Source organism: Trachymyrmex septentrionalis, unplaced genomic scaffold (genome assembly GCF_001594115.1).
Source record: "Trachymyrmex septentrionalis isolate Tsep2-gDNA-1 unplaced genomic scaffold, Tsep1.0 scaffold2, whole genome shotgun sequence".
NCBI lineage: Eukaryota > Metazoa > Arthropoda > Insecta > Hymenoptera > Formicidae > Trachymyrmex > Trachymyrmex septentrionalis.
In genome coordinates this window covers 1,833,972-1,852,125 of record NW_017305179.1, presented here as the reverse complement: position 1 = coordinate 1,852,125, position 18,154 = coordinate 1,833,972, and the positions used below count along the sequence as shown (strand labels likewise).

Sequence of the window (18,154 nt, the reverse complement as noted above, 5' to 3'; positions counted from 1 at the left end):
TTTTTTTTTTTTTTTTTTCCATGCGTTTTACGTAGCGACGATGCATCTCGAGAATGTAAACGGCGGTGACTGCAGTAGAGTGCGCCAAATCGCCATGAGTTTAATTATCACGTTACGGTCTGATCAGAATTCGCCTGATGTTATGACTCGGGGGATATTCGATAATGTCTGTTGGAATGAATTTTTTCAGTAAAAATTGCGTGGAAACTAATATATACTACTCATTTCCGCAGTATGGGTTTTACATGATGAAATTTCAAATATTGGTACTACTTGGTTACGTGAAGTAACTTTTTAAAATATTGATTGTAATTCAGAGTTAAATATAAAAAAACGTGTGCGAAGAGATAGATAGCGATAATCAAACTTGCGTTACAAAAAGTGTACAATTCATAAATGGATATATATTAAGGAAACGCATTTTGGATATTAATTAAAATGATAAAATCTATAAAATTAGAATACAATGTATATAATAAGTATATAAAATGAGGCGTAACGCTTTAACGAGCTCTTTTCGGGTTGAGCATATAAAACGAAGAATAAAAAAAAAATAATAAATCTCAGGGAGCATTCCGAACTCTCTTCCTCTCCGCCCTGGTTTCTACCCTCGTTTTATTTTTTTTTTTAACCCTCCTTCTGACGTCGCAGACTTGCACGGGCTCGGCGGAAAGCTCAAAGTGGGACGAGGCTGTTGAATAAATAATGGCCCACGGTCTGCCTCGATCGCGAAAGTCAGATACGTGCCTTTTTACGTAAGCTCGCGTGACCTCGGTTAGTTGACGACCGACCGGAAAGAGGCAGCCATGAAGACCCTTGTACGTTTACAAACCATTACACGTGGTTGCTGAAAGAAAGGAAGGAAGGAAAAGCCCGACGTGATAATCAGCGATAATCGATGATAGCCTAATTAATCCTTAAATTGTCACGTCAGGAAACAAGGGACGAATCATAAAGAGCTGACCTTATGTGTATTCCGTGTCACGTTACAATGTTTTCAAATTATTTGTCATTTTGCTGAAGATTTCTTCAGTTATACAAACAAGCCAAACTTACGAGAAGTCAAGATTAACGAGACAGAGAAATTCTTAAAAAGATATTCTTAAAAAGATACATTTCCCGCCGGCAAATAACGATGTAGTATTCAGCAAATACAAATTTCTCTTATGCAAACGATTATTTTGACATAACAATAATGTATTTTACATTGATCGCAATCGTATTTTATATTTTCATCCAAATTCGCATTATTTGTTACATTTATTTTACCGTAATGCTTGTAAAATAAATGCACATAAATTGACGTTCGTTCCCATTTAAACAATTAAAGTACGAATCGTGGAAACGATCCTGTATCTTTAATTAGAAATGCTGGAGATAATTAAATTAACATTTATAATTCGCACGTTGCGCTGGATAGAAGGCGAGCTTCTATATGTACATACAGACCGTACATACATAAAAGAGAATTCGTTGAATTAAAACTCGCGAGCTAGATTTATCCTACAACAGATCACGATATGTTTCACGAGAGAAGCGAAAAGATGAGGTGGACGTTCGTTGCTTACGAGACTCTGATAAGACACACTAATCAATGTTACGGAGAAACTGCTGGCTACGTATAGAGATGGGGCTCCGTTGCACTTCTAAGAACGCATCCGATGACGAGAAACGAAAGACTACGCGGTCAGCGACACGAGCATGGTGTCGTCTGTCTTCTTCGACCATAAGGTGGAAACGGAATCGTTCGCGGGTGCATTGATCGGCAGGAGAGACAAAGAGAGTGCAAGGAACTTCTGTACGAGCTGACTAGAGAAAATGCCGCGACTATCGCGCGAGCATAGTGTCACGTTAATGCGTGTCCGGACTATTCGATATATACTTCTCGTGATTCGCGAGAAATTTTTCAGCGACGATTATACAAATGTACAAAAGAAGCATTAAGAATGATAGAGAGATGTTTGCAATTTTAAGTTGCTGTAAAAAGTCTACTACTTAAAGTGTAATTATATTTTTAATGTATTATTATATATCTTGATTACAATGTCTGTATATATCTTTAACCACTGATAAATCTATACAAAAATCTGTATAATATTTTGTTATTAAATCTTATTGTTATTGATATTTAATATATCTCGGTGCAATTAATTTTTGAGAAGAACTAAAAAATGTTATTAAGACTTCGCCTCGATTTGCCGCTACTTTACTTGATTTCCAATTAATTATTATAACACAATTTTGTCCGACAAAATTTTCGTTACAGTAAAAATTGATAAAATAAATTATGTAGTATTTATGACTTTTAAATTCAAATCATCTGCTTTGCCTATTAAAGCACATTAAAAGAAATGACAAACATAAAAGTAATTCAAGTGTATATCTATACAAAATTTGGACGGAAGAGTAACTATTATCTTCTTATATTAATTTATCAAATATTCGTAATTATTATAAAAGCAAGTTTTTGTCAGTGCTATATAGCTTAATATGATTGAATAGTATGCAACTTGTATGCTAATCAGTGGGACATCGCAAGCCGGTTTGCAAATGGCGGCTCATCTTGAGCGTCGACGCCATTTTTACGCTCTTAAGTTGTTTCGCTAAGAGAGGTACATCACGTTTAAATTTCGCATATAAAAAATCCGAAATACCTTTGAAGCTTTTATGCGTTATTTATATGATAAAATTCGAAAAAAACTTGAACATCTTAAAAAAAGCACTTTAGGATTTCCAAAAATTCACTTTTATCAAAAGAATTTCCAGTAGATTTTTTAAACTTCGTTAAGTAAAAGATATACATACATTTCTAATTTGTATACCTTCCGTCGTCACAAAAAGAATTCTAATATAGTAAGTATTTACTTAGGAACTTGAGAGAAATATTACCAGACACAATTGTGATCTTTGAAAATTGTAGCAAAACAATTGGCAAAAAGAACTAGATAAAGTAAGAAAAAGAGACAAAGGAATAACAGGCAAAAAAACTTAATTCTTAAATTTCACCAGAGTACACTAATGACCCATCATAAAATATTCATTTTTTATAAAAAATGTTCCAGAAAGAATAACTTCTAAAAAGAATTTATAAGTCATAAAATTCTCTAAAGAAAAGTTTTAGAAAAAAAAGTGCAGTTTCTTTGTAGAAACGCTTGTAAAAGATATTCTTCTGTTATTTCCCGGGTCTTTCGAAATTTTCAGGTATGCTTGATCTCATGTTCAGGTAACAAAAATATTGTGAAATCGACAAAGGGACCTTCCTGGAAGTTTACCCGTGAAGCCCAAAGGACCGTTAAAACATGCCAAAAATTTACCTGGCTTCTTTGTCCAGAAGATTTCCCAAGAGAAACCTTAACGTCGAGATTGACAAGGAAGCGAGAATGTCGACCCTCTGTCATCTTTTCGATGCACGATAACGGAAAAGTTTGTGCGAGACAAAAACGTTTGAAAAGATATTTACTTAGAAATATTAAATGTACGACTGCACATTGCATTTGTCACAGGCAATTTTTTTCTTTCTGTAAAATATAATATTTCTGTAAAATGGCGAGCAAAATATAGAGAAAATATACAACTTTTTCGGTATAACCATTCTTCAATTTTTTAAATCCAGCAAATTGGAGAAAAATTTAAATTAGTTACCATACTTTTTTCTTTTTCTTCTAATTCTTACGTTTCATCCATAGACTCCTTTATTATTCTTATATATTGTCATACGTACTTTTTAACAAATAAAGAGTAATGGAAAACAGCTTTAATTCAACAAATTCGAGAGCTTTAAAAACAAAGTGGATAATAAAATATTGATTCTGTGTTTCAATTAAAAAGCTTAGTTTGGTACAAAGACATTTATTATTGAAAATTCAAAGTTGGCTGTCTATCATCCCCTCATTAAGTAATAATCGCTACAATAGTTTGCGCTATCGTGACTGTAACGATGTCTCATGTGAAATGGATTTCCTAATTGATTCGATTCAATTTCGATACTAAAAGGAAAGAGTCAGAGTCGGAATATTTTCGTCGAGTGCTTGAGATGGTTATAATTGATTTATATCGTCGAGAGAGTGTGGTTTTGACGGAAAGAATTTTCCGCGATGGCAGTATCGTAGGTGTCTGCGTTACCGACGCGAAAAAAGGCGCGATGCGCGTTTTCACTGGAAGATAGAGCCACGAACAACGTAAGAGACTCTATCCGGAGTTTGGCCGATGCGACACGTGACGTGGTTAGCTATTCATTTCGACGAATTAATGATAAGGCATTTCATCGTGGCATCTCCTTTCGATCCGTTTGCACAAATTAAACGTTATTTATATTATGCATTAATGTATATTACACGTTCTCTCGCTCCCTTCCTCTATTAAGATAGCGCATCCGTTATATCAGTCTTGGACCGCCATGCTAGCAGAAAATGGCGGCTCGACTGCGACGTAACTCGAATACGCGTCTCCATGCCTCGTTTCTCATGCCTCTCGTTGTGAAAGTACGAGCACACTCAGCCGTTTTCATTCCTCGCGGAATCTCCTATTCGCTATTTACATCTCTATTACTTGCGATCTCGGCAGGGAAGACATCATCGAGATCGCCGTATCCGGATGGTTCGCTCTTAAATTAAAGTCACGCACGTTGTTCCGCCACGTAGCTGTCTCCACTCTAATTCGTTCCCCGCTTCTTCTTGCCCACTTAACTTTATTACGGTTATCCGTCATTATTTGTCGTTATAGAACGATAAAGAACGGCGGCGCGATTATTCAAGATCACCGTGCGATTTTTGCACGCGATTTCTTTGCGTAATTGCTTTTTTGCGCTCGCGATAATACTTTTTTCAAAGGCACAATTACCGTGTCAAAAATGGGGTGGTAAATTTGTAACCATCTCGTGTTTTTTTTTTCGCGAATTTTTTTTCTTTGTACATTTTCGGAAGTCGCGAAAATGATCTGCAGTTTCACAAGTTTTTCCTTGATAACTTATATTTATATAAAAAAAAAAGTTTTAATACACATTAATTGGAATTCTGGTAGGTTCAATCAAAAAAATCAGACACTTATAGATAAGTCTATCAAACCATCCAGTCGAGATGATCAGAAATTTAATTACAATAAGAATTCTGACTCATATTGATCAGAAGTCGTATCGTTCGTACTTTGTGTTGATCACAACCAGAATATTGTTCTCAATGTAGATCTACACTAGTCTACCTGACGGAAGTGTAGAAATACTACTGGTTTCCGAACGGTTCCTTTTCATCGCGTGATCGCGTGCGATCATCTCTTCATCAAATTTCAACACCACCCCACGAGACATCTCGCGTTACTTTATTGAGGTTTGTCCTGCGGTTTCCTTGTTCATTTATTTGTCCTAAGTTGCGGCAGAACGTTTGTCGGCGCAGTTCTTAGTATTGTAGTAAAACTCACGAGAATATTCATTATACGACTAATGTATTATTTAGTTTCCATTTAAAGTAATTCAACACCGATACAAAAATATCTGATCGAATTAATTGGAATTCTGGTTGAAAATAGATTAGAATTTTTTGAAGCTAAATTTACTAAATTCTAATTGAACTAAATTAAATAACCGGATTCTACTTGATATAATGTAATCAAAATTTTTTCTGGTCCCATTCATTTTCACCCCAGACATTTTTCTCAGTAAATTAAGATATATTTCTTTGACTTTTCCGTCTAAGGATTCCTATGATTTTCTAAGTGTATTTGGCGCTGATTGTTGTAATTGTTTGAAACACTTTTGTTTATTTGATACGAAGAGCATGGTAATGTGGACGCGACAGTGCGTGCATGCGTGCGATGATGACGATTGCTATTAGGAGATTTAGAAGCGGAGAGAATGGTGGGGCGAGCGGGGGTCTCACGCGTGGAAAGTTTTGGCTGGAATCGTGATACTACGTATCCGTCCCACCGCGTTTAATTGACGGGGAAAACAAGACCACAGCTACGATATTATATTATAATAACAGCTAGAGCATTTTCTCCACCGCACGTTTAACGTGGCCAAACATGGCTGGCGTTTCTAAATTCTGCCTTCCCTTTTCCAAATGTAGCTCACAAGATCCGTAAAGCGTGTGGAAGAAGGTAAAATGAATTCTTTCAACAAAAGGTGGAAGCAAGGACTGCTTTTGTGAAACGGAAGAAAAGATGAAACACATCCCATATTTCATGTATATAACAATTCTCGTTACGAAATATTGGATTTATACGAATGAATGAATTTATTGCTCCACTCGGGGTTATAAATTTACAAAATATATTGTGTAACGATAGAAAGCTGTAACGATTTGCACTTTTCATTCCATTCGTATTTCATTGTATTGTAATTATATTTTTGGATCCGAGTCGCGACCTGCGTTTTGAAGAATTGGACTCGCTCGTGTCTCCATACACGCGCGCTCTCTTGTGAAGTGAAAGAAGAATTCACGACGTAATTGCGCGTGTCGTCACGCGTTTACGTAATGGAAAATTACGTAAGTAAGTACGCTTAGAAAAATGTCATGTAGCTGGCGACACATCAAGTTTCGCGGACAGATCTAGCTTTTCGGCGCGCCATCGAAATTCGCAAATTTCCTCTAACCGTGACAACACTGTCGCGTAGAATCTTCCGATCTTTCAACCCTCCCCGTTTCAATCATCAAAAATAGTAGTCTACTCTTTTCCTTCTTCACTTTATTTTCATCTCTCGACCGATTTCCGAAAATCTCTCCCATTTTTATTGCTCTCCTATTGCAAATATTCCAAATTCGCGATTTCTTTACATTCTCCTTTCTATCGACGAATATATTTTTATAAAAAATACCTTCTACATAGCTTCTGTATTCTTCTCCGATTGTCACGAAGGCAATTTGCCGAGTCGTTCTTTATTTCCTAAAACCTTCAGAATTGTCCACTCTTGAGGATTGAAAAAATTGTGAAAACTCTTTTTCAAAACTGACTCAACTTTCACTTTTTAGAAAGAGACTCCATTTCGAGAGAAGAGTTTAGATAATACTTTTATTAACGCTATCTCTTAATTAAACTTCCTTATCTTTTCTATTTCTTTTTTTTTTTTTTAACTTCGAGCACACACCTACCCACGTACTTATGAATTTTCGTTCTAAGCCGACGTTTTCGAATACAGAACGCCAAGCGAGACGCTTTCTTTCTACCTTCGCCCTCGCTTCTTCTGCCTATTTATTTACCACCGATTTCCGGTGTGGACTTCGCCATAGTAAACCGTACGTGCACGTATATGGTCTATTTCCTCGCGTTATTTTTAAACCACATCGCAGTGCGCAGTACGGTGCACTATTTCTGGCTCTAATTCGTGCGTGTCACGCGTACGCACGACGAGTACCTGATGCGAGTCCCTTTCACGTGGGTATCGTTCGACCTTAAACGCACGGTTGAATTTTATCAAGTCTCACCGAAAACTTAAGCCATTTCTTTCGACATCATACCCTTCGAGTGATTTACGAAAACAAAATTTACATTTAATCACGAATAAAGAGCTGTTCGAGTTTTAGAGAAGAAAGTAAGTGCTGTAATTACAATGATAAAATTATCTTTCTTATTTCTCTCGGAATATTAAGAAAATTACGTTCTTTGTGTAACAGTCACCTTAAAAATTAGGACTGGATCTTAATTCTTTGTGTTACGAGTCACTTAGAACTTGGGAGTTATAACCCGAAAATTATAAGCGCTTCAATGTTTTTATTAAAAAAACTGACTTTTATGTAATTAGCCGGATGAGGCACGATTCAAAATTAAAGCCGGCGATCTATAATGCATGAATATACTCCGGCGGTAGAAAGTCTTGCCTGGTCCCTGTTCTTTATTATCCCACCTTTTCGAATGAGTCACGCTGCGTTTTCGCTTTACGGGGTGTCATTCTTGAAGTCACGTACGCGATACCGTCCCCCCTTTGCTCTATCGCCACCATTTTCGGCAAATTCTTACCGTCGCACACACAATGAAAGCGTTGTGCGTGTTATACGTGAATTTCAACACAGCATCTTTCCGTACGATTTCAATCTACGAAAAACGCATGAAAATCTATTTATCTACTCTGTATTTATATTTCTGAAATTTATTATGAATAAAAATATATTTTTATACAATTTATATTATGACTATATACGATTTTAATCGAAGAGAATAGTTTTTCAATTTATGTTAGATTCAAAATTTTTCGAAAAAAAAAAAACACAAAGGAGAGAAGCTGTACATAAGAAATTGAAAATTACAAAGCCAAACGTTTAAAGATGACACCCTAACTTTCTTCTTATTATCAGAATTTCTAATTTTTCCTTGAAATTCTTCATATATTGAAAAACTACGTAAATTCTCCTTATTGTTTATATCACTTCGCCTGTAAAAGGCGTTTCCATATATACACTGATTATTGCGAAAAATATTACTAAAGCCTCGGTAGTCTTAAAGGCTTAGGACGCCCGTACAAGAGATCCGAGTTTGATTCCCAGCCGAGGTAATATTTTTCGCAATAAATTTATTCACAGTTCTTCTTTCATTAAAGAACTTATATAAATTCTTCTTACGTTGAATTAAATACATAAACCTTTCCTAATTTAATTTCACGTTCCTTGGTCGGCCTCTGTTTGAATTTTCCGATTAAAAAATTCCAACCAGATGATAACGCGACAAGCAAACATTATGCGTGCGTGATAAACTTGCCGAATTTTCCGTTCATGTTACGTTCGTCATGCTGATGGCGACACTGCCGCGTCGTCGTTTCAGGGACAACCACGAAATCATGCCACGTGCAACGGCCAGGGTCGGCTTTAATCAAAAAGAAAACTGAGTGATCATCGACGGGATCACTTTGAACATTATTTCCCATCGGCCTTAATTTTTTAATTTCTCATAATAAAATTCTCTTTTACTCGATAAATCAACAAAAGCAACAATATTAGTATCTCCCATATGCATTGAAATATATATATATATATGTATCTAGATTTATTGTTCAATATCTCGACAATGAAATCTTAGGTCAATAAAATTCGTATTCGTCAATCTTTTTCATCACAGAAATCCAATTTCTTAATATTGGAAATTACTTAACAAAATTAAACAACAATGCTTTCAATACTCAAAATAAGTAATCAATCACTATCTTCCAACATTTTTGTACGGGGCCCATATCAAGCCATGATCCTAATTATTAATCATAATTATAATCATAATTAAACTTTTAGAAATTATTTTTAGTTCATGTTGACTGTATAATAGTTTATATTGTATCGATTTTTTATATAATTCAGTTCGACATATCAGAATGATATATGTGCGAGATATATCTGTGACAACCAATTTCTTTCAACGACTGAAGAATAGAGAACGGGGTATGAGATATTCAATATTTTATCTTTAAATCACGGAACAACATTGGTTGCTCTCATTCGAAGCTATTAATCTTTTTGCTATGACACGAAGTGGACAAAAATGCTACCACAGTAGTTAATTTTATTATTTGAACACTTTTGAAACCTTCTCCTCCTTGGAAATCGAAAGGCAATTTGAACGACGTGTCTTTATTATGTGAGATATCACATTTTGTACAAATTATCGTAAATAAACGCAGAGATTAACTTTTTCGAGTTTATTTAGTGACTTAATGTAAATTAGATGAGTCATTGCAATGTCTTCTTAAATACAAAGAAAATTTTCGGTGTATAATCTTCAGTAGCCCTTCGAGAGAACGGCCGAAATATTTCCGGTTTATATAAAATAGTTATAATGGATATCCATGACGTGGAGAGAGAAAGAGAAAGAGAGAGTTACAATTTACAACTTCATTAAATAGTAATTCCTGTCTGAACGTATTCATTTAATCACTTTACGACTCCCGTCTCTTCCGACACCAATTCTTTTATAGGTTTTAAACAATATTTAACGATTTACATCACTATTACACATAAATCGCGTGGATTCGCGGGACATTATTGCGGGACTCTGATTGCATATCATGTTCGGTAATATAGAAACAGGTTTTATCTTCCATCATTCCAAGTCGATCGCGACCATTCGGCGGGATGAAAGCGCAAGTACCGGCCGGGCAGGCATACATAATGGTGTAATGACGAGATACGCCCGCGCACGGAGTGCGTGCGTGCGTAATTTGATTTACGTTATCGCCGATATTTATCGAGGAGGTTGTTGACTCTGCGAATGTAATTCTTGGCCGGCCGTGAGATTAGACGACACTCGACTTCGTCGAGACAAAATTGCGATACAATTTCGCCGTCTGCGTGCCATTATATTTGTCTCGCGGCGTGTAAATCGGTAGGTATATTTGAAACGCGCTCTCCGCAGGCGGACTATCGTGAGCGAGAGCAGAGAAACAACTTTCGCTCTTTTGTGCGTGTTTGTGTGTGTGTGTGTGCGTGCGTGTGTATTTGATCGATCAGTACTCTTTTTAATAACAGTTTCCCTTCGGGTACAGATTGAGCAGTCAATGATATTAGAATGTTAAAACTGATGTAAAAATCATTATTATTAGTAGAAGTGAAATCGATGAGAGTAAATCAAACAACAAAATTTTATTTTCAATCGAAGCGGATCATGATGCTTAATAATAATATTCATATACAAATTTGCAAATACATTTGTCAGTGCTATAAACTGCAATTCAACTTGCCGGACTTACGCACGCTTCCATCGATCGTTAAGTTTAATCTCGACTTCATTTAAACTTGATCTCTTTTAATTCTAAAAATTAGAAAAAGGAGAGCAAGTTGAGAGAACCGAGATTAAAGTTAATCTTCATTGATGGAAACGGATATTAAAACGCAATTATAAACTGAAGATGGAAGTAGCATCGCAAAAAATTATATTGATCGTCAATTTGATAATGACGTTACTAAGCATCTTAAAATCGCAAAGAATAAGGAATATATGTATAAAAATTTATAATACGGACTATCTAAAAAAAGAAAAAACGCGTTTTACTGCTTTATTAATATATGAGGAAATATTAATTATTTATTCGAAACATTGCACAGCAATTCCTGTTTATTTTAAGTGTTATTAACTTATTAATTAATTTGTTAAACTGAATATTATCTTTTATTCTCCGTAGGTACACTTAAAGAGAGACGCCGTCCTTGTATATAGTCGACAAAGGGTTATGAGAACTTAATTAACGAAGGCGGAAGCGACCGATATTCGAAATTTACCTCACGTCATATTACATAATCGCCGCGCGTCTTATAAAGCGAATTCATCAACAATCACGGCCTGACGCAATCAACCAATCGGAAATATATAGTCTCGACTTCGCGCTCATTTGCGCGCCAATATCTCCGACGGATCGTGAATAGTCCCCCCTCCCCCCCCCCAAAAAAAAACTTGTATTAAGATTTGCGTGTAACGGGAATTTTCCACATTAAGCATGTATAGTATGTTTCTGTCGAAGTTACATTGAAATTTTGCGTGCCAAATACTCATCGGACAATAACAATAATTACATTCGCTATCGATGGAATTATCGATTATTCCTAATCGAGATGACTATACCATTCTTTCAAACGACCTCTAATATTCGCTCATGTTTGTGTTGTTACCCTTACAAGTTCTTTCGCAAGCTCGCCAAGTTGTTGATATGTATGAGAAACATCCTGAATCATATCGTACACGATTGAAAGCAGATTGCAAAATTGCTTGGAAATATTGAGAATAGTTAGTTGTATTTTATTCAGTATCGCGCTTTTTGTGATCTCGTAAAAATAATATTCCATTAAAAAAAAAGTCTATTTCTATTTAAAACGCGCGTAGCCGTTTTTTTTTTCTCTTTCAAGAAGCGACCTTCCTGAACGTAAAGAACAAATAATTTTAAATAACAGCTCTCTCACACACACACACGAACAACGTATATAATCTACTAATGAAATATTAAGATCGCAAATTAACACCTGTTGGCGATCAGTAAGAAGTATAAGCTATATGGTTCTTAATTTTACCTCGGACTATCACCATTCTTCTCTTCAATCTCCAGACGCTCCATCTCCTTCTGCAGCATACCGCCTTCCGCGAACTTATCCAGAGACATATTTACGAATATTTAAAAACTGTCGTAGAACTCGCGCACAAACGTAAAGATTACGCGTTTACACTCGTCTCCTTCTATATATATATATATATGTATATATATATATATATTTATATATATATTATATATACACGCGATTTCTTTCTCTTTCTGTTAAATATGCTTTATTGGCTGAGGTAGACTTTAAACACTGGCACTAAAACACTGGCTGATCTCCCACGCCACCGAGGTGCGGAGAGAGAGGGAGGGAAGACAAGCGTAGAAAAAAAGGTACTGGTGCACTTCTCGCCCTTAACGGGAGCCCTCCTCGGGATCCGCTCCGGGAATGAGGACCGGCACGGCGCGGCGTATACGTGTCGTGCGTGGCGACACACGCGATTATATTCCGGCGAATGATTTCGAGATGCCGAAATCTCTCTCTCCTCCTCGCCGATTACGACGCACGCACTTCCTCACTCTCTCTCCCTCTTTCTTTCCTCTTTGGCTCTCTTCCGACTTCCGTCCCGCGTTTTACTCCCTCCTTCGAGCACGCCGCTCCCTCCTTAGCTGATGACGACGCGATTTACGTCACGGGTAAATGACGATTGTACCAAGTCGACGACGACGACGGCGACGACGACGGCGACGGCGACGACGAAGGCGATGGAGGCGATAGCGACGATGAGGATGATGATGAGGATGATGATGGTGGTAAAGACGATAACAACCGACGACGACGATGATGAGGATAAACTGATGACGACGGGTACCGTCCAACTAGTTTCACTCGTACTCGGAGAGGGAAGAAAACACGCCGCGAATAGCGTCGGACGAATGTCCAAAGGAAACTCGTGCGGGTGGTGAAGCACTAGCTTTCCCCGTCGTCTCCCGATACCTAGCCTTCTAAGCGAGCTGTCCCCTCCCTACCCTTCGCTCTATCTGCATCCCTCTATCTCTCTTCATCGCCACACACCGTGCGCGTCCGCTTCCTGCGTCTTTCTCTCTCTAGGCTCTACCCTCTCTCCCTCGGAGCAGTCGGAGCAGTCGGAGCAAGCCGTTCTCTCTCTCTCTCTCTCCCTCTCTCTCTCCCCCTCCTCCTCGTTTTGGGCCGACGTAGGAATTCCCTCGACGTATCGGAGTCGCTCGCGCTTTTTTACCAACCGAGTGTAGTAGACCGGCCCGACGGCGATTGGCCGTTCGTTGGGACGATTCCGGATTCGGGTTGCGCGCGGGTCCGATCGCTGGACTCGCCGACGGCGGATCGGGCGGATCGGATGCACACACGTTGCACACGAGGCACACTTCCCTCGCTGTCTTGCACGTGCGGCGTCGATCGGTGGTCGCGTGGGGTAAGCCAATATCAACACCGTCAAAAACTCTCGGCCGCCACCGCCGCCGCCGTCGCCGCCGCCGACGCCGAGGTTTCACGTCGATTACGTTACGTTCCGATAATATCGGTATCCGCTGGTCGACTCGCGGATCCAAGTCGCAGTACCAAGCCGCTGTCAATGGCGTTGCCTCGAGACGTGGAAGTGTCCCCTCTCGCCCCCTCACTCCCCCCCCCTCTCTCTCTCTCTCTCTGTCTATCTCCTTTCCACCCCCCTGCACGTCTCCACTCCGTTTCTCCGTTCGCCGGAGCGAGATTCGATCGTGGCGATCAATGAATTCGCCGGAGGTAGGACGATACTCTTCACCGGTGTGCGTGTTACACGCGTGCAGCGATACACGAGGGCGGGGGAGGGAGATTGGCGAAGCCACACTATCAGCACGGATGATTGTATACCCGGACGGGATGGTATTTGGCGAGAAAGAAGGCTAGTGCGTGAACGCTAGGTAGTACTGATATTATATTTTTATAACACGCGCTGCGCGGTCCCGCTGTAAGCCGCGCCCAATCTACCCCCACTCGATATCACAACGGTACCCCACCAAGTGGTGTAGCTTCCCCTTTACGCGCCGGGTGTACCCCACCACGGAGGCGCTCCGTTCGTTGAGGAGGCGGTTTACGACGCGTGCGTGAGGGAAGTATGTACACACTGTCGCCTCCACGCCAATGGTTCTCTCTCTCTCTCTCTCCCTCTCTCTCTCTCTCTCTCTCTCTCTCTCTGTCTCCCCCTTTCTCTCTCCTCTCTAGGAAAAGCGCGGGGAGATCCGCGCGTCATCTCCTCCCTTTATATTCGCACGAGTTTTCCGATTTGTAATTAGCGAACAGGGACGATGTAATTTGTTGTTAAGTCAATTATCGAATTGTTCTGTCCATCCGTTAAATTCTGTCAGACGGATTAATTCGAAATCTATTAGTGCGAACGACAAATCCGATACGTATTTCGCGTACGTACGTTTCTTCGTACGAACGAGTGGGATGAGTCGGTCGTATTCGCCGGCGACAACTCTCAAGGTGAGATGTTGCCGGAGTAATCGGAGTCGATACGCGTCGTACCGGATAACGCGTAGATAGCAGAAGACGCGCGTCATTGACCGCGAGTGGAGGCGCCGCTCGGTGGACGTTGGTGAGTACTAAGATTGGGATACGCCGTTGTGCTATTGTGCGTTCAGGAATCGAGTATCAACCCTGCAGTTATTACTGTAATAAAATATTAACGATTATTACGCGTGTCCCGCTATATTCGTTTCGCTGTTGAGAATTAATCCTGAGAGGCTCGACACACACGACTACCTATCAAAGTGCAATCTTATATTCTAAAAGCAAGTATTGATAAAGTCGACAACTGTTTTCTTTTTTTTTAGGTATAAAATCACGAATAGTTTCCAGTGGATTATTATGGATTTTCTACAATAAGTTATTCTACGTTAAGCTTTAAGTCTTAATCCGTAAGAAATTGATCAATCACAGTTGGATGTGAGAATAATACTACGATTGCTTAGTTTCTCTTACGGCTTAAGATTTAAAACTAGGTAAAGACTTAATGCAGAAAACTCATTAAAGTTTCGTTTTTCAAGAATAACCTGCCCTCAAGAGAATTCGAGTGTAAATATACTTAGTTACGTCGTATGTTTTTCTTCACTTGTGAAACTTTTTGGAATGTGCAAGAGAGTATAGCACAAATGTTTTGTTTTGATGCGCAAATTATAGTTATTTATAATGAAATTGAAATAATACATAATTAATCACAATCGTTTGATTATTTTAAATTTAACTAAAGTAACTACAATTTGCGCATCACTCAACGCGCTGTATTCTCTCATTGTCAATTATATTATATTTTTTACATTATCGAGAGTCTTTGTACAATTTCTTTGTATTTAGAAGTACATAAGAAATTAAGGAGAGATGAAAATCGATATTGTGGTCATTTCCGAAAGTCTTGTCCTAGCTCTACAGCCAAATTGAAGTCATCAATTTCTCAGTGCTGATTGAAACTTTCGAGAAAGTTCACGTTGCCTCCACGTCTTTTCCGCTGCTTTGTTCAACTCGTCTTCCTCCGCGTGTTATCCAAACTCTCCCCGCTCCATCGCACGATGGCAATCTGAATTTCGATTTGTCGAATCTCGCTCGGGGAACGCAATATCGCGCTCTTTGATCGTCGACGACGCTGAAGAGCCCTTCGCCGATCAGCTTGCGACCTCCTGCCGGGGGTTGCGTCGCACAGCTTCACCGAGTGACTTGGAGTACTGTCACCCATTGTTTCGCGAAATGGATGTTCGATTCATTAATGTCGAAATTGCTGTTAGCGGTAACTATACAGACAAATCCGTCGGCACCGAGTTTGCGAAAATCTGCCGAACATGCGACTGCCTGTTGTCGGGATTATCGGTTCTTCGCTGAGGGTTGATTCCGTTACGGGGTCTCTTTGTTCGTCCAGGTAGAGAAAAGGAAGGACTCGTCCTCTCTTTTGTGAGCGCCCGCAGGTATATGGGTGCCATAGGTCGACGGGTACTGCTGTCGTTTCTGCGATCCGCCGGTCATTATCTTCGCCAATGACGAGGGTGTTATCCTTGAAGTAAAATTTATCATTCACGGTACGGCGCATCTGGAGACGGCGCGATCGGTGAGTAAAGTTTTTGAAGCTTTCGCTAATACTTGCAATTAGTCACGGAGAAGATGTGATTGATTGTACTATTACACTTTCTCTCTTCAAGAAGGTAACAAGAAGAGGATTTTCGAACGATAACATTGATTTTTTTTTTTCTCGAAAGTGCTTCTCTCGATGATCTCTCATCTTCCGAATTGTGTTGACATGTTCAAACAATACGGATGGATCCGACAATAAAATAATGACCGATAATACGCCGCAACGATGTACGTGTATCTCGGCGGAAAACGAATCGCCTTGACTTGAAGCAAGTTTAAAGAAAGAAGAAAAAGGGAGAGACAGAAGAGAAGGGAAACAGAGAAGACACTTTTTTTGAATATCCTTTGTGTCACCCTTGTTCATAAGTCTCTGTACCACGTGTTGACGCGCGTTTCTGTACCGTGAGCCAGAACGTATATCGACCACCTTGTCTCAATCAACTAATTCCGCTGAATGGCCAATCGATTATCCCCTCGGTCGAGCGTGAATCCACGATGGCTCCCCAGAAAACGAGCGTCTTCCGCCGTTTGCGATTTCTTCCTGTTTTAGCCTCACTTCAGAATTTCCAGCCACGCGCCACGAAATCGCTTTCGCCCCGGCTTAGAACGTTCCGATATTGTGTACGATATATTATACGTAAAGATAATGATAATTGGCGCAGTTATGATATGTTGTTAATTATATGAAAGTGTTAAGTAAAGAGGAATTGAGTAGCGCGTGAGTAGACATGTGAGTGACAAATGAAATTCTTTTTATTACCGAAGTGCATATCGGCTCCTTTGTTCCTCATGGTAATTGGAATGGGGTTGGGATAGGTTCAGGTAACGTTTAAAGATAATTAATAGTTGCATGGCTCGTAAATACCGCTATCAGTGAAGCGTGCGGCCCAAGTGCGCGTGGGATCGACAAATGGTTTCCGGGCGCATAAAAATTAATGGATTTCAGGCTGGCCTTCAACAGGACTCTTCGATTTCAACAGGACTGCTCAAGGTCGATCTTGTCCGGCGGATGTAAATGAAAGGGAAGCATTCTTTGCGCGCGCATAGCTCTAACTCGTTCAAACTATCTTCTTTGAATTCTCCGATTCGAAGAGAAACTTCTCGAAGCACGAAGAAACTTTACAACTATTGCAAGATTTTTAAATATTTCATTCTTGTTCTTAGTTCTCGCTGGATCTAAATGCATAAAGTTAATCATATTAAAGAATTTTTCAATAATCGTATTAAAGAATCTTATAACAGGTGCAAAGCTTTTTCTGCTGAACGTAACCGTTGAAATCGTAGATATAGTCATTCTCCAAACGTAAATTTCAAGATTCTTTTTCGTATGTGCGATGACTAAAGGTTTCTGAAGGTCTAAGAAAATGTACATGCTCATCTCATGTAATTTTTTTTGTATTTTCTGAGCACGTTTTTTTGATTGCTGTGTAAATTTTAATCAATATTACAAACTCTAAAAAGTTTACCACAATGTTATACCATTAAGCACATTTTTCATAATTATATTCATTATTTTTTTTTATTCTATATCTCATTAATCTTTTTTATCAATGTGAGTAATTTTTGAAATATACGTGGAGAAGAGTTTGAAATTTTTGAAACTTTTCTATCTTCCGTATGAAATTTACTTCTTTCTTTTTTTCATAAATTCCTTTCAAGCTTGTTCCTTTCAACAAGTAAAAAATATGTATTGTAGAAATATCGAACGTTGATTATGTCGAAGGAGCGATTAGAAAATATTAAAATATTAAATATTTCGTATAAATATTAAATACGCAAAATATATTTGTTTTATATATCATATAGCAAATATATACGATTCTAGATTTTAGATACATTTGGATTTTAGACTGTCTAAATCGTCGATGTCTAGTAGACTAGAATAATCTACTAGACGATTGGATTTCCGATGATTACATGTGGTTTTCGCGTGATTTCGTGATATCGAACATAGTTTCGTCAGTGGAACGAACGCGGAAGCAGCTATAAGCTTGGGGTAGTTTTAACCCCTTCGTGGATTGGTGTAAGCACAGCAAGGAGAAGCAACTGGGATATTTCGGAGATGAGGGGAAGAGACAAGCGCG

At 38.9% G+C, this 18,154-nt stretch overlaps 1 protein-coding gene across 6 annotated transcripts in view; it reads right to left on the bottom strand.

Moving 5' to 3' along the window:
• The window catches only part of LOC108747420 (insulin-like growth factor 2 mRNA-binding protein 1), a 98,173-nt gene that overhangs the window by 39,850 nt on the left and 40,169 nt on the right, over positions 1-18,154 (bottom strand). For 2 of the 6 annotated variants that reach the window (XM_018484852.1, XM_018484853.1), the window contains exon 1: positions 11,970-12,073. The exons of the other annotated variants lie outside the window; for them this stretch is intronic. In XM_018484852.1, coding sequence (XP_018340354.1) covers positions 11,970-12,058 — 89 coding nt within the window. In that variant the 5' untranslated portion in view covers positions 12,059-12,073. Of the gene's footprint in view, positions 1-11,969; positions 12,074-18,154 lie in introns of those variants that run through there. 6 annotated transcript variants of the gene reach the window in all.